At 38.4% G+C, this 24,390-nt stretch overlaps 1 protein-coding gene across 10 annotated transcripts in view; it reads left to right on the forward strand.

Annotated features, from left to right (window-relative positions):
• Positions 1 to 8,914: 8,914 nt before the first annotated feature.
• The window catches only part of ZNF106 (zinc finger protein 106), a 34,540-nt gene continuing 19,064 nt past the window's right edge, over positions 8,915 to 24,390 (forward strand). For 4 of the 10 annotated variants that reach the window (XM_059819944.1, XM_059819945.1, XM_059819946.1 and 1 more), the window contains exons 1-6: positions 8,915 to 8,968; positions 10,300 to 10,361; positions 15,948 to 16,145; positions 18,505 to 20,604; positions 21,431 to 22,055; positions 22,978 to 23,047. In XM_059819944.1, coding sequence (XP_059675927.1) covers positions 8,915 to 8,968; positions 10,300 to 10,361; positions 15,948 to 16,145; positions 18,505 to 20,604; positions 21,431 to 22,055; positions 22,978 to 23,047 — 3,109 coding nt within the window. Of the gene's footprint in view, positions 8,969 to 10,299; positions 10,362 to 15,947; positions 16,146 to 18,504; positions 20,605 to 21,430; positions 22,072 to 22,906; positions 22,912 to 22,977; positions 23,048 to 24,390 lie in introns of all 10 variants that reach the window. The other 6 variants (XM_059819949.1, XM_059819951.1, XM_059819952.1 and 3 more) reach the window with 4 other exon arrangements.

The raw sequence follows: 24,390 nt of genomic DNA on the forward strand, positions 1-24,390 counted from the left end.
GGCGTGCCTCCCGGCGTGCAGCGCGGCCGCCTTCCTGCTGGCGCATTGGCTATGCAGAGCGGTTGCCCCGCCCCGCCGTGCGCCGCGGGTCTCTGTGGGGTCGGCCCGGCGCTGGTGCTGTGAGGGCGGCGGGCCCTGGGGCTGGCGGCGGCCGGGCCTGCTCGGTCCTGGCAGGGGGATGGGTTTCCGGGCCGCTGCCCTGGCGAGGGGTGCCATGTGTGAGTACCGGGGCTGGGGGGAGCAGGGGGCTGGGGGAGCTCTATGGCGGCAGCGGGGGGGGGGGGGGGGGGTGGTGGTCGGTTGCTCCGGCTCTGGCGGAGGGGGCGGCCTGGGGAGGGGAGCGGGGCAGGCCCAGCCTAGAGGGGCTGCAGCGGGCATCTTGCCTTGGCGTTGGCATCTTGCCTTGGGGCGGGTGTACGTTTTGCTTTGCGTTATGAGCATCCCTTATTGCTGCAGTGAGCCCTGAACTTTGTTATCCTGTTAAATACAAGCTTTGTTAGAGCAGGTTGTCTGTTACAGGCGTGTAGCTATCGTGCTGTCTCTTCATACCTGCGTTTATAGGGTTGAAGTGTGGCTTTGGGTACAGAGTTGCTTAGTTACTTTCTTCATAATATACAACTAAAAATGCGTCTTGGTGAAAATATGTATGAATGTGGTGATAAATGTCTGGTAACCTGAAAAGAGGGGGACTGATAGTGTGAAACAAGTCTTAATAGTACAGTGAAATATGAGGTATTTAAAAGGACTCATTCATCATTGCAAGCAGGGTAGTTCACATGCAAACTTATATTAATAACTGTTCAGGGGTGCTTGTGAACTTCAACTTGGAAAAGTTTGTGAACATTGGATAGAAGTGGCATTGATGATTAAAGTTCATATTTCAATATACTTCATTGATAGTGGTTTGATAACAGTGGTCTCATGCAAGTAAGAAATTTTCCTTTTTACCTTCCCTACACCTTCTGAAGTGCAGTTTTAAAGCCCTTTGTAGAACAGATGTGTCCTGAGGAGTGACCTGAGAGAGAGGAGGATTGAGGTTTGATAGACTTTGTTTTCAGCATGAGTTCCTGGGGCTGTTTTTCCTCTATCTCTGCTCATTATTTCTGTTCTTTTGTTATTTGCTACTTCTTTCAGTCAAGCCTCAGTTACTATATTAAACTAGTTTACTGTTTTGCTGAACTGATAGATCCTAGCCTAAAAAAACCACTTAAGCCTTCCAAAAATTTGTTTAATTGTTTTGCTGAAGTTTGAAATTATCTCCCCATTAGGACTGCAATATTTGGGATGAATATTGCAGGTTCTAAGGGCTAATGCAGTGTGGCTTTGTAACTTCTTACCTTGGAAAATAGATTCCTATCCTGAAGTCTCTCCTGTTAAAGGCAACTGTGTTATCTGTTTTTAGTCCTTGCTTGACTTCAACTGAACTGGCAGTACAAGGCAACTGCATTTGCACCACCACGTATGTTCCACTATTGACTGATTTTTGTACGTAAAGTTTGTTAAATAGGTGCTATGTTCGAGCATTTTTAATTCAGAACGAGTCATTGGTTGTAGCCAAACTATGTTAGTCTGTTACCTGAGTCAGTTCGGTTGCTGTGACTGAACTTCAGGTAACTTCTATCCTGTATGTCCAAAAATGTCACACATCTGAAGAGATGTCAGCCAAATGCATCTTAATTTATGCAAGGCTGTGATATCCAGTGTAAAGAATAGCAGCAATTGCTGTTCTATAAATACATATCCAAATTGCGTACAGAGATAATAAGACTTCAGATAACTTCATTAATTAAGGTATTTTTCCATTGATTTTTTTCCACTTTATCTTGTAAAGACAAAATTCATAAGATATCTGGAATCAAATTTAAATTCGATCAGAATAAAAGTTAAATTGATAAAAATCTTTTTAACATCTGGTAAGCATCTTTTGTGAACTCTGCCACCAGATGGTGTCATAAGATTTGAGATGTTATCTGCCTCAAGCTGATTATAGGAAAACAAGAGGATACTATGCATTACAAATAACTTCTTTGTTTTTATAAAAATATTTTTCATTTTTGTAGTGTAAAGGATTTTTCTCATCTAGTCCTAGAATATTTTACATTTTTATGCCAAGTTGACGGAACCGCTAATATTCAGCCCTGGGACAAACTGTGTTACAGAGATGTAAGAATTCAAACAGACCTCTGTATTTCTATTGCCTGGTCATTAATGACTGCTGTCTTACTGTTTGGGATCCTTAACTTGAATTTAGTTGACACCAAAGCTCCATATACTGAAGAGTGACCTGACTACCTTGGTTTGAGTGCCTCAAATGACGCTCCAGTGGTTCTTCATACTCTGTATTGACTGCATAAATAGAAACAGCCCAAAGACTGAATGTTCTCCTACATGCTGTCTTGTATCTACGTAGATCTTTCTTAGGGAGTCTGAGTCGTTTTGCCAAGGCCAGGTACCTGCTTCTGTGGAACTGCAGTAGATGGGATGTATAGAGTAGTCTGTTTTGATTTGGCTTCTGAGTCCCTGTTCTTAACTTCTAATCAGTGAAAAAGACATAGTATGCATATCTGTGAAGGGTATTATGAGCTTAAATACCCTAGGGAAGGAAAAAAAAAAAGATACCTGCCACTTAATTTTACACTTATTTCTGGAACATTTAACTCTATTTCTGTCATTCTTCTAAAGGTCTGTTTGTTGAAGACCTTTTGTAAAGTGACACAAGGTTATCAGAATAAGCTGATGTAAATTCTTTTGTAAGTCACAGAAATAACTAAATTGGTTAGGTTATTTGTCCTGCATCTTGTGGATCACTGTTGCTTCTTAATAAGACTTTGTCTCAATCATTATCAAGTATGTTTGAAGCTGTAATGGTAGTAGGGGTACAAAGACAATTCCCCTCTCCAAAGGGTGCTAATAGGGGTCTTAGTTGGAGTACTATGACCAGTTTTGAACATTTCTTTTAGAGTGTTGTGGGCAATTTGGAAAGAGGAATGGCAATTTTAATAGGCTCAGGAAATGTGGTGTTTGGGGGAAAACACCTGAAGAAAAAGAGTTTGTGTATGTCTAAAAATGAACTGGGAGTATAGGGGAAAACTGAAGCTTTCCAGGTGTGTGGATGTCAGCTGTCCTAAATGACAGCATAGAGCAAGGATGCTGAACAGCTCTCCATTCCAATTAGGACAGTGTATATCCCTGAATCTTCCAGTGTGTAAAAAGCTATCGTAAGTAAGATAGCAATAAGGCATTTACTTTCACTAGGGAGGAATTATCATCAGTTTACAGCAAGGAAAACTTACTTTGGATATTAGGAAATTACTAGCATTGCTTGTATCTGAGGAATTAGAAAGATGCAGTTTGATTGTGACTTAAGGTGTATATATTCTTCTGGTCTGTACCCCATTCTTAGATTTACTTGAAATAAAAATAGACACCAGTGAAAACTCTGTGTTCATTCCAGGTGTTCCTGTGCCTGCACTGAGCTGTTTAAGGTGTTTCTCTACAGTTTCCTTATCTCCAGTATATCTTCCCTGTATATTGTAAAAAGCCAGCCGTACTCATGGGATAGCATGCAGTTTCTGCTAGATGTCTTCTAGGCTAGTTAGTGGAGTCAACTGTATTGCTTTTAACAGGAACTTTAAAAACTTTCATCTGTGAAATAACTCTTCTCTCCTTCTGGTTCAGTGTCAAAACAGTTGAGCACTCGGCTGCCCAGTTATAGCGTTTGCTGTGCAGTGGTGCTGCTTCAGTGCTGAGGGGTCTAGAGTACCCTCAGTCTGTCATGAGGATGAAGTTAAATCTTGGAAAGCAGGGAGGAGTTTACCTTAAGTCTTGCTTCTGTTAAAAGTATTTTAACTATTGGGCTGTAATGTAGTTATCTCCTTTGCCACATTAAAAAACCCACCTTGTGACTCCAAAGTAGTTTGTACAGCACATGATAGTGTACTAGAGGAGAATAATGGTGTTTAGTCATGACTTAACTTTAGCAATTCCTTAAGTTTCTGGCTGTTGATCAGATTAGGTTGCACAGTTCAGCATCTCAGAAGGAAGGCTGAAGTGTTTCCCACGTATGCCTGGAAGTAATGTTAAGGTAATTGGTAAAAGTTTCGGTCTAGCAAGGGGATGCATAGTAAATTCAGATGCCTCAAGGACAGTGAATCTGGGAAGGAAAGACAGTCTTCAAATGTTGGTGCCTTATTCCACATAAATTCTGCTCGAGGTGATGAAATTTGAGCATAGGCCTTTGTCTTGTTATGATGAATTACTTGTTTTTGTACAGCATTCTCACAGCAGTATAGGGCTTTGTTTGGAACAGCATGTGATACAGGGAAATGGTTTTATAGTCATAAAATTTTTTCCTTAAGAAAATCTCTCTCTATTACTAGGCTTTAATAAATCATTATTATTTAGATTAGCAATCGTTATTGCTTTGTAGCATTTGTTTATCACAATAGGTGGTTGGATACAGCTTTCAAAGGCCAATGTGGGGTTCTCCAGGTTTTCCTGTGAAAAGACCAGGCTTCTTGGCAGGTTAGCAAAATAAGTTGTGCTGATAATCAAACTACATCTGGTCTAGCCTAGCAGTGGTTGTTCGAGTGTTTTCCAGGGCCTAAATACACTTCCATTCCTAATTCTTCTGAGCAAGAGGCTTCTCTCCAAGTCAAAATGACCTTGTGTCCACCACTTCCTCCCATCAACCAACTAAAGATTTCATGAATGCAGTTTGCAGTGAGTTGCTTCTTTCTCTCTGCTCTTCTTTCCTGTATCTGTGGCAGTGGTATTACTGTTCTGCAGCTCAACTAGGACGTGTGCAGTCAGTTGCTGCAGGAGAGAAGTCATTAAAGCAAAAGGAACGACATCCTTGTGGGAAGCTGAGGAGCGTGTTGCTGCAGAGTATTCTGCCCCAGTGAACTTTCAGATTCCTGTTCTTGTCAAGTGTAGAGTTTCCGCTGCTATCTGCAGGGACATGCAGCGTTTAGGCAGGCCTTCAGACAGGCCAGCGCTGCTGATCTCTGAGTCCTCCCGAGGATTTCTAGGCAGCTGGAATGCCAGGCTGCCCGCCCCATTCCATGTCACTTGTGGCTTTATATAGTCAGAGTGTTCAGCCACTGATCTGTAGCGGATTTAACCTTGATGTACATTTTTAATGTATGTTATCCGGTAAGATCGAATAACTGTGGACAAATGGATGTTGTAGCAGGAAGTAGTCCAATGCCTTATTTTCTTTGTAGACTATTTTTACTTGTGAGAAGTGTCCTCCAAAATCTCTGTAGCAGACTTGCTTAAGTTAATTAAAACTGTGTGGTGTTTCCAAGCTCTGGGCAGGTGCAGGCTATGGGCAAGTTGCATTTACATCACATAGTTGTAAAATGCATCCCTTCCCTTTAAAACAAACAAATAAAAAATCACCTGCTGAACAGTTACGGTCTCTCAAAATAGAAAGTTGTCATAACATCTCATTTCTTCTGAAGGCTTTTCATTTTGCTGTTGACGTATGTTTCTCTTTTATGTGGTGGTGGGGTCTTTTTGACAAAATGTTATCTTTGCTTGCAGTTTGATGCTTATTTTTTACGAGTAGCTCATTTTCCCGTTCATGTCCCATGAGAGGTAATTCCCTATGCTATGCAGCAAGTTGGTGATTTCAAAAGCACAAATGGTTAAATCTGATAACAGCTTGAACATTGTTCAATGTTTAAAGTATGGATATTTTTTTTTGTTAAGAATTCAAATAAGCCTGCATTTATGTAGAGAAAGCTTTGTTTCTGAAGTTTTTCAGTGTTAAAGTTTTATGATTGAATAAACCAGTGTATGATGAGATGAAATGCCATCACTGACTGCATGGCTCAAAAGCTGTCTGGTTGTTGTTGCTGTTGCATAGAGAGTGAGGGAATACCTTGAATTTATGGTGTTTTTCAAAGTACTTAATGAAAGTTCTTTTACAGTGAAATTGAAGTACTTCATTAAAGTGAGCCTTGGGGTTTATAGCAGAATTTGGGAAAAAGCTAAGGATGAAGGGGAGTGGCTTATCTCTATGTAGACAGTAAGTCAAGAGGTGATCTGGAAATAGTACATGGGTCTGTCTTCTCCCAGTCCCTGTAGCATCTACTAAATCTCTTTATTTCTGAGTCCTTGCCTCTCAGGGCTTCTCTCTGTGGAGGTGAAAGTTTCACTTTTCATAGTGACATCCAATAGCATTTGAACTCCATTAGTATTTTTAGTACTCTGTCATAAGTAATGCCCAGTTGATGGGGCAGTTAGCCTAAAACTCTTCCTGTAATCGTGTATAGTTACTATATGTTTTAATTAGCCAGAACAGGTGTAATGTTAGCTTTACTTGTGAAAGCTCTTTAATGTTACATGCGAACTGGTGTCAGCAAGTCGCCATACTTTACTGGCCTGCTTTTCCTGATTTAAGTTCCATGCTGCTGTTTCACCTTTGTGCAGAATGAATTCTGTAAATACTTGAGTAATCTTGTGCAGAATGAATTCTGTAAATACTTGAGTAATCTTGAGCAAGATCCTGGACACATGTAGGGAATTACTCTGCTAAACTACAAAGTAGTGCTAGTGAAGAATGTTGGGGGAGTAGAGAATATTTTAATGCAAAAGGAAGTATCTGAAGCTGGTGCAAGGATTAGCACCCTTGCTTTTCAGGAGTAACTTCATATTAATCACGTTAAAACAGCTCTCCTATATTGGGGAGGCATCCAAACCTTTGTCACTTGTGTATAATAATAAATAATTCTCTTAGATCTGTTGTGTTGCAGCAGCACAGATCTGTGTATAAATAGTGTGTTGACGATGTGTTCCTATGCTCACGTAATGGAAACCATAAGGCTGAAATACCTCATTTTCTATCTCTACTCATGTTAGCTTAAATTTTCTTTAGCTGCTGTCTCAGCTTAAATATGTTTAAAAACAAGTTATACTCTTTATATATGGTTTCAAATGATTTCAAAATACTATGTCCCAAAACTTCTGTACTCTGCCTTTCCATGAAGGCAGGTTATTTTGCATGCACGTCACTGATATCATATGAATTTATACGCATGCTCTATATGGCCTAGGCTGGTGCAAAGTTCTGAATGATCTTGTACCTTTGTTGAGGGTGATTTGTCAAAATAAATAGCTGTTACTGTTGATCTGAGTATATCAGGTGCCCATGTGATAAAGCTAGAGAACGCACTTTCAAACGCTACCAGCTATTTCAGTGAGATCAAGAATGGCACCCTAGGAATGCTGGATAGGGAACATAAGATGGTGATTGAATCAGCTTTTGTGTTTTAAGTGTGTTTGTTTTTGTATGATGATGTGGATTTTTTTAGGGAGGAAACTGCTTTCTCTGTTGTCTAAAGGTGAAAGGGCTATTGTAACTTTCAGTTCCTTCCCCTTTAAGCTGGACAGATGCTGGTCCATATGTTAACTGTAAATGGACATGCAAATCTGGAGGAAGAGAGTTATTTGTCAAAGAACCACATTTTGGTATTAGAGTGGGTGTGGTTTTTACTTGCTTATTTTTGTTTGTTTACAGTTGGACAGTACTACTGAATGTCAGAGCTGCTTTAACTCTATGTAATCTGGATTTGGTAAACATCCACTTCTTGCCCTTTGCTCACAGCTTCTAGTCAGTATCAGATTCGGAGGGTTTGATGACCCTGATAGAGAAGGTTGATGGTAAATAATTAGAATTAACTTTGTAGGGTAAGCTGTGGAGATGAGCTGTTGAAGAAGGCTCTTGTAGGTTGAGTTTGATGGTATTAGCTAAGTTAACTCTGAGGTTGACTAATGTGAGATAGCAAAGCTTGGAAGGATTTGTCTTTTTGTGTGGAGATACAAAAATGCCTAGTAGTAAAAGATACAGTTCTTTCCACTTCAAGGTGAAGAAGTGCCTCTGCCAAGTCAATAAAAAATTACTATAATGCTTGATCATTTTGCATTTTAGTGTCCTTTAAGAAAAATAAAAGGGCAAAGATTATACCCTGTTACTTATGCAGGCATGTCTGTCATTGTATTATAACCTAGATTGTTATGTACCTTTCTAATTTAATTGCTCTCCTTATGAATTAAACATTATGATAAAATACATATGGCATTTTATTTGACCTGCTGCTTTTGTTTGCGTACATGCAAGTCTTAAGTAGATCAGTGTTAAAATGTTTAATATTCTGGTGCAAAGCTTTGAATAATCTTGTACTGTTGGGAATAATTAATGAAAATCAGTAGCTTTTATTAATGATTCAAATACATAAGGTGCCCATGTAGAGCATGGTGTTACAAAATGTATCTTAAAATGCTGTCTAAATTGAGTATTTCAGTACATGCATGTGTGTAGTTCTTACGGAGGTTAAGAAAAATGCTGAACTTCAATCACTTTAGCTTTTATTTTACGGTGAATAAATGGACTGATAAAGCTCAAAGACTGACGGTCTTTGTCATGAATGGCCTTCATTTCATTTTCCTAGGGCCTTAAATATCATGCTTGAGCTGCCCTGTGTACCAAAATAAAGATCTGAGTCTGCCCTGCTTGGTTTCCCCAATTCCTTATCTTCCTCTCATCATCCTAGTTGAAAAGTGTTTTGTTAATCTGATTTGAGTAGCTGAGAGGAGTCCTACAGATCTCTGTTTGCTTGTAGAATGAGTGCCATGTCTTGGAGGACAAGGAACAAAATGAAAGAAAGCCAAAGATACTTTTTATTATAGCTGTTTTAGATGACTATTCAAAACTACCTTATCTTTTATTGAAGAATATTGACTATGCACAAGAGGTATGTATTCTCTTAAAGAAAGTCATGAATAGTAACTTATTTTTACTTTCCTTAATAAAACAGATTAATAAAAAAAAAAAGTAATCCTGAACGTTGGGTTTTTTAAATTATTTTTGTTTGCAGGTATGGGATAAGATCTTTCCATGGTAATAAGCATGGTTCGAGAACGAAAATGCATATTATGTCACATTGTGTACCACTCAAAAAAGGTAAATAATTAATGCTTTACATCTATCGGTAGATACTAATATGAAGATACTAATATGAAATATATGTAAGAAATGCTTCCATTTTAAAATTGTGCAAAGTATGAGGGTTTTTCCCTCTAACGGGAATATTATTGATCTAGGTCTATCACGAATCAAATAATAAATTTGCATGTGCTTTAGAATATCTCTTGAAATGAGCTGTGCAGTATGGTTGATTCTGAATGTTAAAAATATTGAGGTCTTTGAGTTTTTTATATTGTTGTATAAAGATAACAAAGTGAAAAGCACTCAAACTCATTTGGCTATAAATTATGCTATGTTAAGAATACTGTAATACACATTTTTTAAATTCTTTTTGGGAGGTCTCTGTTTCCATATGGAGGGAGAATGTGGAATTACACAGCACAGCATGTGTTTTCATTAATGTGTCAGTTTGGTGTGTATCTTCTGTGTGCTGCATGTCATGCAAAGCCTGCACTGAAACTGTTTCTTAATGGACCTTAGTATATTGCTTAGCCACATGGCACATGGATATCTTGTACATGCCAACCTATTAATTCACACAGCTCTTCAAGGTTGAAGATGTTGCTTTCCCTTTGCAGATGGGATTTCAAGGACTAAAAAGCATAGTGATTAGTATCTGTTCTTTGAAGATTTCCAAATATTTTCGCTCAAACACCAAGAGGAAGTTAAATCTTCTGAAGTGCTTCCTTTTGCCGAATTATGAACATTCTTTCTCTTCCAGCAGCTCTCTTTCAATAGCGATTAATTATACTGCCACTGCAGTTCATGGATCAAGGTTGCCGTAAACAACAAACTGACATGTTATGTACATGTCAGTTTCTGAAGTGCATCTAGCAGAGTAAAATAGTATGTGATGATGAAATTACAGCTGTGTCATAATACAAATACAGAGAGACTGCTCAGATTGCACAGGGAAAGAGTGGTGTAAGTATTGTGATTGTGGAGAGTGGTATCAATGAGACTTTTAATAAAAATGGTGATGGCAGTAATTTGTCAAAAACCAGTCTAATAAGCTTTGCTACATGCACTCCTGTTTGTCTTTCTCGTGGAATTCTGCTCCCCTTCTGTTGAGTTCTAATAACGCCTGTGTGTCCTTCCTCAGGAAAGGTAACATTATATGACTTCCTGAGAGTGTCACTACTTGTGCTTTCATGGTCATAGAAACGGGAATGGCAACTGCTACAGCCCTACAGGAGTAGAGTACACCTTCCTGCAAGGCAGGAGAGTTCTCAACAGTGAGCTTTTCAAATATGATAACACCATTTTGTTCTGTTTTGACCAATTTTACTTTTTTCCCCATGTTGAAGGAGATGGAAGAACACATGAGAAGCATGCTTCACCACAGAGAACTTGAAAACCTGAAGGGAAGGTATGAGAACAATCTTGCATCCTTCCTCTCTGTGCAGTTTGTGTATCAGTCTCTGGAAGAACCCATGTCAGCATATGAGCTGAATTGCACAATTTATTTTTATGCATCACTTAGTTGCATGCCTTGTGATGAAGCTGGCAACAAACATGTTCTCTTAATATTGAAAACTTGGGAGGCAAACAATGACGTGGAAGAAAGCTCTTCTGTATTTCTTGGACTGCAGTGAAATAAAATTAAAAAAACATGTTTTTTAGGTCTTGGCAGTTTCATGCTTGGTTTCTTGGGAGCACTAGAATTCTGCCTTTGGCAGAATTACGAACACTGGTATTTTCCTTTTTAAAATGTTTTTTAAAAGTTTTCAATGATGCAGCGTGATTGTTGAACTTTTAATCCACTCTGAGAGACTGATATCTTGGATGTAAAGTCTGCATCTGTTTGAGTGATTGCCTTGCCCTCTGCCATCCTGGTCCAGTTGTTTGTTTAAGGGACCTAACCATGGTGGATGGTGTTTTCCTTCTGGTTTCCATGGTTTTATTTGCAACCTTTGGAAAGCAGGAGGAGGGAGTTAAGGGATATTCAAATATCATCCTGATAATATGGAATCAGGGTGTAACTAGAGTGCACTTGAAAGTGCTTTCAGTTGTATGGGTTTTGAAGTAGCCACAAAGAACAGATTAGTCCGCACTTAAGTATTTGACCTACAGATTAATCTTTAATCATCTTGCAGCACAAACTTTATATGGAAATGGCAAATCTCTTTTAATCACTTTTTAAAGGACTAAGAAGTGATCTTTCAACTCTTAGGGATGTGGGAGATCCATTTTGTCAGAACATCTATCTTATATCCAGGGAAGAAAAATTGTAGGCTGCTTCTGTTCACATGCTAGGTTTTTGTTCATGTAGCTTTTATTCTGTTGTTTTGTGTAAATTGAGACCAGCTGTTAGGCCTCTGGGCCCCTTTTTTAAGAGTTAACTATTCAATAAAGGCTGAGCGAAATTAAGAATCTGATCTACAATATGATAGATACTAATGCAAATGTAGTTAAGTTGTGCCAGGTTGAATTCTGGTAAAACTCTTAAACTGTTTTGTTTTATATTGTTTCAAAACTAGAGGAAGTTTGCAATTTATTTCTCTTCAGTAACTTCTTATGTGCAAAGCATACATATAGCTGCAGAAAAGTGTCCACGTTTAGAGTACAAGATTGTATTACATATGTGCCACAGCTGAAGACATTTGTTTGAGCCAGCTGTATAGTATTTTATACTACTGTTGTGTATAATTGCTTAAATATTGCTGTAGTTCGTCTAAAGCAGCAACCTAATATGTTTTCAGGTTAAGACTTCCAGAAAATCTGTAGCATATATGTATGCCCACTTATGTCTGCTAACATTTCAATTGTCTCTCTGAAATAGAAAATAACCCTTATTGCAGGATGATAAGTAAAAGATACTGCTTACCTTGAAGTGCGTATTAGCTGTCAGTAAATAACCTCTGTTGTCTGATTTCTACTTGTATTTAATATTTGATTAATTTGTCCGGTGCTTCTCAACGGGTTAGTAAACTGGGAAAAGAACTTCCATCTTCAGAATCTCCATCATCAGCCTGTCTTTAGACAGGGCCTCTGTGGACTATCGAAGTGTTAAAATAAATTGGAAAGAAAATTAAATAATCTTTCCTTCTTGCAATGAAATTTGTTTTAGTGGGATTCAGAAAATCATCAACTTGTCCAGATTAACGAAGTTGTTATTGTGTCACATTGAAAAAATGTACAAAAACAGCTTCTTGGAAGCTATTTCATTTTTTTCAAACAAAAATTGCATTGTAGTAAAGGTGGAGGGCATAGAAATGATAAATTCCTCACATTCTCCACCCTCCTTTTTTTTTTCCCCTGCCATTGCCATCCCTTGCTCAACCCTACGTTTTGAGGGGGTTTTTTTTGTCTGAATTCAGCTACTTTCTTAAAAAGAAAAGAGAACAAAACAAAACCAAAAAACCCCAAATCATTTTGTGTCCTTCTCTGCAGTTCCCCACACAACTGTATCTTGGGAGCTAGGAACGTTCTGACAATGTGCCTGGAATCAAGTGCGTTATGCTATTCAATATCTGGCCTGTTGGGCGTGAAAAGGATTTGTTCTGTTACTGAACAGCTGGGAAGGGGTTGATCAGAAACCAGCATGTCCTTAGCACTAGACGCTGATTTAGGGCTTCTGGTCAGCTAACTTGTAGAGCATTTCTATTCTGGACTTTCTTCTTCTGACAATGACTCTGAGATCCTCGCCACTAGATCCTCACCACAGAAAGTGGTGAGGACCACAGCTTAAAATTTCACATATTTTGGCATCTTATTTCTGGTCTTCTAAGTTAATATTTTTTTAGCTTATGACTCTTGAAGGTAACAGTAATTTCTAGAAGTTATATATTGTGTCTGCAGTGGCTTGAAAGTGATCTGACAATTCTTGGTTTTCCATTTCCATAAGAATGAAATGAAATTAAATTTATTTCATCAGCACTACATTTTTCTATTATTAAGGTAACTGTCTTGCATTCTTCTGAAAGAAGTAATGATGGAGGATGTTTGTTCTGAAAATGAACAATGAATTTAATTTTTCATTGGGCAGCAGCAGCAGCCTTGTTCTCTTTCCCCTGTGCCTCTCCTTCTTCCTCCCATGTAAGTTTACTCTTTTAGGAAGATTTAAGTCTTTTAGGAATCTTACAGCCTTGTAAAGCAAAAGGTGCTCCAAGTAGAAAATGTGAAGTAGAAGCGACAGCCTCGTGAGTGTGGTTGAATTGTGTAACAGAGGATAATAACATTGAAGTGTGTGGTTTCAGCATCTTACTACCTTCAAATTTAACATCCAATGGTAAGTCACTTTTTAGACTTCCTGTAGGAAAGAGGTAAAGGAAATGGACACATGGGTTCACACTTTTCTCCTTTTAAAGTTAACTTAGTAATCTCAAGGGTTAGAATAATTTTCTGAAACATTTTAAGGCTTTTCTCTTCTTGAAGTCTTACTCCATGTGATATTTAAGGACAATGGGATGTCAAGTACAAAGTTTTTGCGTTTTTTGGTTTTTGTTTTGTTTTTTTTTTTTTTTTAAATTGAAAGTGAAATAATGCTCTTGTACGAGGGACATTGAGTCTGCCATCTGAAGTACGCATCCAATAAATAAAGCTCTTAGATGTTTTCATACTGAGAATACTTTTGTCATGTTTATTTCAAACTGCTTTTGGCCTTCTTGTTGAACAGCTAAGATTGTGTGGTGTTCCCGTATGGTACGGAAATGCGTAGACATGATCAGTGTGTGTTGTGGAGTGTGCCCAGTTCTGGCTGATATTAATGGGGATAGGGGAAGGAAAGAACTGAAGGAAGTCTAAATTCCGTTAAGTGTAACTATCTGAACTCCTAGCCAATTCATCTTCAATTAAAGCAGTTGTTCATGTAGGAAAAAATAGTGTTGTTTTTTCTTTAGGTTCATATAGATTAAAAGCAGGACAGAGAAATCTAGTCATTACCCACTTGAGTCTTTTCTTTCCAGACTATCAGTTGGTACAAGAACCACAGCTTTGTAATTAGTAACTCGCAAGTTAGAAGTGGTAGAAACAGGTTCTTTGTCTTTAGGCCAGCTACTAACTCACTGGCTTTGTCCAAAGCTAGTAAAACTTTGCATTTATTTAGTTAGTCTATAAATGAGGATGATGAAGGTTTTTTGAGAGAATTGAAACATGGGTCTTATGAAGGATTTGAATTGTTCTCTAGAACCTAATTAGTACCACTGAGGTATGTTTCTCATTGAAGTGTCCTTGTGATTGAAGTGGAACATTATGTAAGAAGAGCACCTTTTTCAGCAAGAAGCCAATTTTCTATTTGCAGTTTGCCTTGTGTGATGACCTAAGTTAAAAATAAGTCTTACTAGCAGTGCATAGCTGTGCCAGTTATGAGTGTGGAGAGGATTCTTCCAATGGCATTAGTAAAATTTACTGATTGTATTTGGTTATCTTTACTGGGTCAATGAGAGCACCCAAAGTACAATATATAGTGTCTGGGCTCTCAATATTTATTAGCGAGTGTGAAGTGTGCAAAATGAAGTACACCACTCTCTGGAAAACACAGACTAAATTTGTAAGGTACTGAATTTGTAAATGAAATTTATCCAGATGTTTAATCTGAAATTAGTTAGGCTGCAACCTACAAAATAATTCAATGTAAAAAGTGTAACTTTTATTAATTAGTCTATTTAAAATAAAACCCTCTTGAGCTGTGCCTGAATGACTGCATTGGTTAAATAACTCAACTATGTTAGTAGGAAAATCACAGATTTCCAGGATAAATAAAACATAGCTGCTGAGACTCCATTAACCACTCCAGTAAGGATGTTGGCTTAATATCTTGAGTGAAGGTGCATCTTTTGATCTTTTTCTCATTTTACTTTTAACTTTTCTCTAAAAACCCAAGGATTCATGTTTGTCTTTTTCCTTTATGGATCCCATTTTTTTTGTTTGACCCCAGACATGAACTGTGTCTTGGTATTATAATGCTACTGTTATAAGACTTTGGTCTCAAGTGCGCCATGGGGATATGCAGATCTGCTTTTATGAATTAAATGGCAGAACTGAAGAAAGCATTGTGGAGGCAGGCAGTGAGTCTTAACTTGGTCCTGCTGAGTTATTTGCAGTGGACTATGCTCTTATTTTTTTTCTGACTTTTTTTAACTGGTGAACATATTTTCCTTGTTTAGGTTTATTATTAACAATGTATTTCCTTAACAGTGGAGTATTGAACTGATTTGTCAGGAGAACAAATCAGGTATTTTTAGAAATCTGAATTTCTTAAAAAAAAAAAAAAAAAAAAATTGTAACCTTAATCCAGTATTCACTGAAACATGAGTAAAGCCATTTGTCTGACACAGCTGTCAACTTCCTCCAGCTGAAATAATTTCTGTATTTTCTAAGATAAGTCCTCTAAAGTAGAAAGCAGACCTCATGCACACTTGAACCAAATAAAGTACAGTGAACTGAAGACACCCTCCCATCACTCGCTCTGCTGTGGAGTCTTTGGATTCCAGGCAGCAGTCTCAGCTGTCCCAGTTTAGGTTGTGTTGTATCAGGATTGGCTGTATCCATGTATTGCCTCCTCCCTTTTCTAAATTTCACTTGCGGAAGGCTCAAGGCAAGGATTAAATGTAGAAGCTGTCACCAGGCTTCCCCAGTGCAGCTGGCACCATGGATGGGCTTCAGAGCAGCTCTTGCTAGCTCTGTAAGCCTTCCACTCTGCCTCCTCGCTCACTATGTTTCCTCTGAAAAGATTTTGAGTACAGCAATTCAAGAAGAATTCCTCCTCCCAGTTAACGCAGCTTTATTACCAAGTCTTTTACCTCTTGATTGTTGGAAAAAAATCTTTTAAAAACTGACCATCAAAAAACTAGACCTTCAAAGAAAAAGCCAAAGAATTCAAGTAACTTAAATATACTGAGCAAAACATAGCTGCCTTGAATGCAGGCACATTCAGAGGAAACAAAGTAAGACCAGAGATACCTGCCATGCCTGTTGGCAGAGTTGAAAGTCCACCCTCTGCCTCTCTTCCTAGGGACAGCAACCATGAATGCCGGGTGTGCAGGGTGACACTGGTGGGTTTGTCAGCATATGCCAAGCACATCTCCAGCCAGCTGCACAAAGACAATGTTGATGCCCATGACAGAAAAGAGGAAGAGAAAGAAGAGGCAGAAGAAGAATACTTTGACAAAGAACTCATTCAATTAATCAAACAAAGGAAGGAACGGAACCGGTGAGTTTTCCTTTCTCCTCTTAGGTCATAGAATTGCTATTAACACAGTTGCGGTATGCTCTTAAGGCTTAGGTGCTCATGAAATGTAAACTGCCCCTAGCCAGTGTACTTGTTATGAGAACAATCCAAGAGACCTATGTGGATATTGTGGTTTCAACATGTGAATGTGATTCTGCTGAATGTTTTTGTTCTGTTGATGTACTACTAGTAAGGAATACAGCTATTCTCCGTTATGGATAAAAACAGTCCCCAGTGTGGAATCTTGTGTTTTGAGAGCCCTAATGTTTTTATTTTAATATTTGACACCCATTTAACTGAAAGGCTTAATAAATGTGACAGTATGCTAATATTGTTTGGGGTGGGGGGTGTCTACAGGAACCTGGCCTTTTAGAAAATGTTGCTGAACATGCTTTGTTATAAAACTTTAATCTGTCTATTTTTAAAATGAATTGGATTGTTCTGTCAATGTCATACTGAAATCCCATAGTCCTTGAATGAAATTTCTTACCTGTTTTATCATGCTGCTTACCATTAGCTAAACATAATTCTAGTGGCTCACTATGAAGTAGAAGGCGGCAGAGAGTAATAAGTATTGCCTTTTATCTTCCATGTGACTCTGCAAGTGTGCATTGCTAGTATGATGTCCCAGCTGGGAATACATTGTTTGAATAGATTTATGGACTGGCGATGGTATTAAAGGGGCATGTGATTTTTGAAAGAAGCTCTTGCTTGCTGTGGCTAGAAATTTCAATTAGCATCTCCAACTGCACAGATCTGCAGAGATTATTTGGTTTTGACACCATTCTGTCACACTAGGGTGTTCCTGTACTGCACCATGGTCATGTTTTCATATCGGTCAATATAGGTAGCAACAGTGTAACTTTTCCTGGTTTTATGGTAAAGGAATAATGCTGTCAGTACAGTGGTATTCTGAGGCAACTAAAATCTTAGAAAAACTCTCTGCTGGATGCTAGTTTGGAGGGGAAAAAAAAAGAAAGTACATGGATTAAGTTACTAATACAGCAAAATTGTTTCCATTAGATCATAGTCTAGTTGAGTCAGCTCCTAGAATTTACGGTATCACTTAGACATCATTTCTTTGAATTCTTGTCTTAGAGCTCACTTATGCGGTAAGCCATTTCCCATTCGATAGTAATTATTTGTGCATCTTTTAGCAAAACTGGAATGTATTGAAAACTTAAAGGGTGGTACCATATGAATTTTCAGTTTACTCAAATCAGTTGTTTTTGAGCAACAGTGTGAAAGTTTCCTGTCTTGCTTGTCCAGGGATCTAGAATGAATGTATTCCTGTAATGTCAGAAAGAAGCATTTATGTAATCAGTTTTTGGAAAAACTTTTAATAAAAACTCCTCATTGGGTAGAATAAATACTTAGAACGTTTAGACTGCTGACCCTGGAATAGCTGTCGGTGTTGTAGCATTTATCTTTAAATGTACATGTGATAATTTACCACGTGTTGATGACAAGTTGCCAAGCACAAGTACTATCCAAAGGGCAGTAGATAATGCTTCTGGGAGGCTCATACAGACTCAGCATTGCATGCTGTGCATTTTTTGAGTCTGTTGGTTAAAACAAGACAAAATATTTTTGTATCTGAGGTACAACTTCTGTGGATGTTTTAGATCTGTGAGTTAACTTAAGCTTTATAAACTGAGACATGATCTCAATTGTTTTCTTCAGTAAGTAGAATAACTGCTTTTCTCAGGCTAACTTTCCTTCTATTTTGTATCAATTCACTCTAGTTAGGCCATCTAACGCCAACAGAATAGTGTTCAGAAAAAATAATTATCTCACTACTAATGAATTTTTTGTCTATCAAGATTACTCAAATTACAAAGATTATACAACAGAAAGAAGCTTGCTTTTTGTTTGTTTCTTATTAGTCCAATAACTAGTAAATAGAAAGGAATAGTCTCTTGGATTTAAACAGAAATATTTAAGAATTAGTCTATTGAACTGTCCCTGCACCAAATCAGTTGTTCTTGTAAGAGCAATTTTGAAATACTATATTTAAGTAAAGGTACAACATTAGTTTTGAAAGTCAAACACTACAGAAACCTGAACAGTAAAGCAGCTAAATAAGTTATCTCTGTTTCTTTTTATAAAAAGAAAAATCTTTCTTCCCAGTGCAAATAAAATGCATGAGGCTTGTGTGCTGGAGGTATTTGAAAGATGTGTGAATGAGGCGCTTAGGGACATGGTTTAGTGGTGGACTTGGCAGTGTTAGGTTTACTGTTGGACTCTATGATCTTAAAGATCTTTTCCAACCTAAACGGTTCTATGATTCTATTTCAGTGGAATGACATCAAAATTTAGGTTTTTCTCAATTGTTTTGTAGGCAAGCTGAACCAAGCTGTGCAAACCAAGAATTAGAATGTGATGATAGGAGATCACAGAGAAGGCGAGAAGAAAGAACTACTTACAAAGAAAGAGAAGCTTATGATCACTCATCATGGCATCATCATAATGCATCACAAAGGGACTGGAAGTGGGAAAAAGATGATTATATTAGTTCTAGGCAAGGCAAATTTTCACACTCTCAGAGGAACCTTAATATAAACAGACATTCGAGTGGTTCAAGGGGACGCTCTGGGTGGCACCAAAATGTTTCAGGAAGCTCTTCAAATCGGCATAACTATGGGAATTCTGGAAATGCTTGGCATCCAAGTGGGCGGGGAGGAGGAACATCAAATTGGCATCACAGTGCTAGGGAGAGAAATTCTACTTGGCACTTGGAAGGAACAGGTCATTTTTCTAGCTGGAATTCCAAGAGTTATGGAGGAAACTGGAAATCTAGTCCTCATGGTGCAAATGGCTGGAATTTTGGAAACTCAGGAGATACATATTCGGTAGAGCCAATTAAATATAATAAGGAAAGATATGCATGGCAGTGGAAGGAGAAAGACATTGATGTTCTGCCGTACAGAGATCGAAAAAATAGGAGTGACTTTCTTGATTTTACTAGTGATAAACTTCCTTCTGAGGGGGCATTGGATTTTGGTACGTCGAAGCAACCAGAAAGCAAAACTTCAAGAGCCAGTGGAAAAAGTGGCAGTCCTTCCAGAGATAAAATGTATCGCTGGACTCCCTACCCATCCCAGAAAGTTGCAGAGCAGCAACCACGGTCTGAAGATAATGTTTCTAAAACTCCAGATAAAATGGATTCCGTATTTATGCCTCTTACTGATTCATTAATGAAAGGAAAAACTTGTGAAGCCAATGTTAACCTTTCAAAACTTAAAAAATGGGAAGCATCTTCCCCTTCTAATGTAACCTCAGATCACCTTGATTCTTGCAATGTAATGAAAGACTGTTCCAGTGGTGAAAAGCCTGACAAAGATGATGGCAGAAGTAGTAGGATGCCATCACTGAAATCCCCTCTTCTGAATATCACAGATATGAAGTTATCTTCCCCAAAGCAAGACACAAACAGTCTCTTAAAAAATGTCAAGCTTCTGTTATCCTCAACTAGTGGTGAAGAGCAGAATCATCTGAATGCACTGAACTTGGAAACAAACAGTTCCTCCTCTTATTCATCAAAGCTGCATGGTGCATGTACTGGTAACTTACAAGACAACAAAGATGTGCTTGGTAGTGACCTTGGAGAGCCTGTTAATAACTTAAGTGAAGCAGAACAAAACCCCAAAGATGTTCAGTCCAACCAGTCCTTGCAAAATGCTCCCTTAAGCTCTTGCAAGGATACAAGTGACCAGAATAGGGAAGAAACTGGCAAAGCATCACCAAACAACGAGTTCAGACTAGATTCATTAGAAGATGTGAGCGATGATGATTTAACGGGAAGTGAGAAGTCAGAAACAAGAGTTGCAAAGTTGGGTTCTCCTGTTAGTTCTTGTTTACACTGCGACACTCCAGAAGGTAAACCTGCCACCTCTGAAAAGGAAGATGATGAAAAGCCAGCTGTTTCAAGTATTGCTTCTGCTGATATAAAAAATTGTACGTTTCAGATGGAATCCACAGTTTCTCCATCAAGCGGTCAGGACCATTTGCATGTGGATTTGAAAACCTCCTCACAGGATGGAGAAGAGAATGAAGAGCGTGTCAAGTCACATGATCACTTTGAAATGGAAGGTTTTGAAAATCCTTCAGATCATGAGCTGCAAAAAGGAGGAAGCCAGTCACTAGGCCTCCTTCTTCCTGATTTAAGCAAACTTGGCCTCCCTGCCTCTCTGCAAAGAGACCTGACACGACATATTAGTCTGAAGAGCAAAGCTGGGACGCATCTTCCAGAGCCCAATCTCAATAACGCACGGCGCATTCGGAATGTGAGCGGCCATCGGAGAAGTGAGACTGAGAAGGAGTCAGGGCTTAAACCCACCCTCAGGCAGATTCTTAGTGCTTCCCGGCGAAATGTAAACTGGGATCAAGTCATCCAGCAGGTAACCAAGAAGAAACAGGAACTTGGCAAAGGTTTACCAAGGTTGGTAGCTTTCACATCGTAACCATGTCTCTTTGTGTGTGTGTTGAGGGGGGAGGGTTGCTTTTCTCCAAATCTGAAATGAATTCCAGAATCCTAAAACTAAGACTTCAGAATGAAGCTTGCTATACCACGATCTTTTGCATATACAAATAATTTTGAGGTTTTATGATTGCTTGCTGCTGTGGATGTCTATCCATAGGTAAGTAATAGTAGTCTGCTGCTCAGAAAAGATTCTGATCAGTTCATAATCGTTGCTTAATATCTGAATATGGACACCAGCAATATATTTGCTTTTCAAGTTCTAGTAAGTGGAGGAATGTAAAAATGCAATCAGGATGTGAACAGTGCTGTGACAGTTGCTTATGTCTTCATTTATTCAGGAGTATAAGAAATTATTGCATTGCTGCAGGCAGAATAAATACTTCCTCTTAATTTGTTAGTCTTTTAATCTGATAGGCAGTTTAGTTTTGTGTTTAGAGGAAGCAATTATATAATACTTCACATCTGAAACTTTCTTTAAACCTGAAGTTTTTGAAGCATCTTGAAAAGATGTCATATTTGCTTATTCCAAACTTTGTTTGGAATAATTATAGTAACATGAATTCTGACTAGGAAATCATGCTGTCAGTTCTTAGTCATTAAATCTAATTTTGTGATACACAAAAGATATTCCATTGCCAGACGAGACAGAAAGCACAGAATACCAGTGTAGTGAGTTGCCAGGTCTCTTAAAGCAGTAACCTGCATTTGGGGAAGGGGGAGGCTTTTTTCTAGATCTATTTGGCTTGTTACGTGTGTATTTATTTTTCTTTTTATCTTGTTAAAGGTTTGGCATAGAAATGGTCCCTCTTGTTCAAAATGAGCAAGAGGGTCTAGAACTCGGTGAAGAATCTGATCTGTCTACTCTGGAAGGATTCCAGTGGGAAGGGATTTCCTTAGCAGTGCCTGGCTCAGCCAGAAAACGTAGCTTTTCTGAAAGCAGTGTCATTGCAGACAGAAATCCTTCTGCTTATAGCTTCTTCAGTGAACAAGCCAAAATAAAAGAAAGTGGGCAAAGGCAAATAATTGCAGCCAGCCACTCACATCACATAACATCTGGGTATGAGGCAAGTGCTGACATTGAGGCTGACTTAAAACGGGAGACATCTTCTCTTCCTTTGTCACCATTTATGTCTGAAAGAACTGAGACTAGTGGAAGGAGACACAGCCTGCAGGCCACCCCTGAGGTCACAGGCCTCACAAAACAAGACCAGGAGAGCCCAGAGAAGAGAACACCTCTTCTTGAAAAACAAAATGTACTAGAAATCTCAGAAGAAAATCGTCCAGCTTCAAATAATGCTTCACTTCTTGCAGTGTCTAATAACATAGACGCAGCTACCGACAGTAGCTGCACATCTGGCACTGAGCAGAATGACAGCCAAGGAATTGGAAAGAAACGAAGAGCAACTGGAGTAAGTGTGCAATTTTGTCTAGCTTTGCACTAAAAAATGTTTTTTCCCTGTCAATGGTCATTCAACTGTGGAATGATCTCTGCAAGGAGGACTTTCTCCATTTGATTGTCTTGTACATTGATAGCCTCAAACTAATTTGCTTGTTTGACTTAATTTTCTTTAAGAATCTTTTCCATTTCTGCCTTCCTGCTGCAGGACTTCTACTTAATCTTTTTTAATTAGTAGGAATGGCAAATGCTCTTTCATTTTGATTTGGTAACTGGCATGTTATGCCAGTAAAAGAGTGCTATTAAAATATTTTGATGGAAGTAGTTAGTGTTTTAGCAACAATCTTGGTGTTTCAAAACTTAAATGGAAGCTAGGCTGTAGCAGAAATTTGTTTTCCTTAGATGTTCCTGGTTTTATGGTCAAGCAAGGAAAGACAACCGTTTTTACAAAATTATATACTTAAAATGATACAATTTTTACAAAATTATATACTTAAAATGATATCCTTAAATCTGAATTTGTTTCACTGTCCTGTCTTAGACTTACCCCAAGGGGGGGATGTGGTGTGTTTCTGATCAAAATGCTCAAAATGGTTTTGTTATATGCAGAAAGTGATAATTTTATTTCCTCACTGATTTAATCCTCTAGACCTTCAACTAAAACCATAGAGCAGAAAACCTGATCCAAGTGTGGTCTTAAATATCTGAGCATGTAGAAGGCTGTCAGCTTATCTAATATTTCTTCCTAGCTGAGATGAAAACATGCCCTCTTTTGAGGGCAGAGAGAAGTACGAGTTATATGAGAATGTGCAAAATTAATTGTTTATTCTTCTCTGTGTGTATGAGTAATGGTTGAAAAGACAGTGGATGTTTGACTTTTTGATTTACACAAAATTGCTCTTGTAACTTTTGTTAGTAAATTACTTTACTTGCAGGAGGGATCTTCTCCCGAAATCCCTAGTCTAGAAAGAAAGAATAAGAGAAGAAAAATTAAAGGTAAAAAAGGTGAGTATCTACATCTGTGCATCTGGTACAGAGGCTATAAATAACTAGTAGTATTTTGACTTGGCTAAAATGGTAGTTCCTTAATGTTACTTCGGTGCTGCTTGGGCTCTTACTGAAGATCATAGGGTGGACTGCTCTCAGGTCTGCAACACATTCTTCTCTGAAGGGTCCCATCTTAATTTGTCAGAAGTTATTTCTAAGAGAAGACTTTGTGCGTCCTTTCTGCCTGCAGTTCATGTTCCTGGTTGCACAGATGGGCCCTTTACTTTCCCCTACTCAGGGAAGAGAGGTTTGTTGCCTCTTCAAATGGAAGTTCTGAAAGGAGAAGCACCCATCACTCCCTGCTAATTCAGCCATGCAGCTTTCCCTTTCTAATTCTGGGTGGACTCACCAGAAAACTTGTACTCTGCATAACTTGGGCTGTGTTTTGGTTTTGTTATCTCCGGCAATAATTCTTATTTCTTGACTCCTTCTTCCTTGTCCTTAATGGAAATGAATGTGGAATGCTTCACTCCTTCCTGCTCATGACCAAAGAAAACTCCTATTCTGTCATTAGACAGATCTTTCTCAAACATGCCTAACACATCCACATCATCGTGTATCAAAATTAACCATCTGTGTTTTAGGGAGAATGTTTTCTTTGGGAACTAAATCATTGCATCACATTCTGGGAGCTTTGGGGTCCAGAAGGTTTCAAATGTTCCATTTCTCTTTTTAAAATTATTTATTTATATAAGAGCTGTTCAGAATGGAGGGCAATTAATATGGATCTTCTTCTGGGAACTAATATTTCACAACTTGAAAAGTTGGGTGTTTTTATCAGCCTCTGTCTTCAATGACTAGTGTCTATTATGGAGACTAATAACACATTCGACTTAGTAAAGTCTCTCTTTCCCATTACTTTGCTTCAGCATCATCATTATTGGAGTAAATCTGCTAAAGGAGGCTATAACCTCAGTGAAACTAAGCAGTGCACAATCTGAAACTTAATTTGCTTGGAGAATCTCTGTAATGCCAGAGGACTTCAGAAAGGAGTACAGGAGGATCTTTTACTGAGTACAGTGCTCAGAGGCTCTTCCTCAAGAGACTGCAAGCATGAGTCTTATGGTCCAAAATCATTCTGGATAGTAAATGATTTTTTGTCATTGGGTTCTTTTTCTCTTATGCTGCCTTTCCTTGGCCTCTGGATTAACTGAACAATTTAAATCTTATTTAGCTTAAATTTGCTTTTGCCTTTTTGATTACATTAATGGAAAGTGTGTATTTGTACTTTATGTATGCATGTACTTCAGCAAAAGATCTTTGTGGAAGAGAATGGCTTTGTTCAACTAAATTAAATCAGT

Source organism: Gavia stellata, chromosome 7 (assembly GCF_030936135.1).
Source record: "Gavia stellata isolate bGavSte3 chromosome 7, bGavSte3.hap2, whole genome shotgun sequence".
Taxonomy (NCBI): domain Eukaryota; kingdom Metazoa; phylum Chordata; class Aves; order Gaviiformes; family Gaviidae; genus Gavia; species Gavia stellata.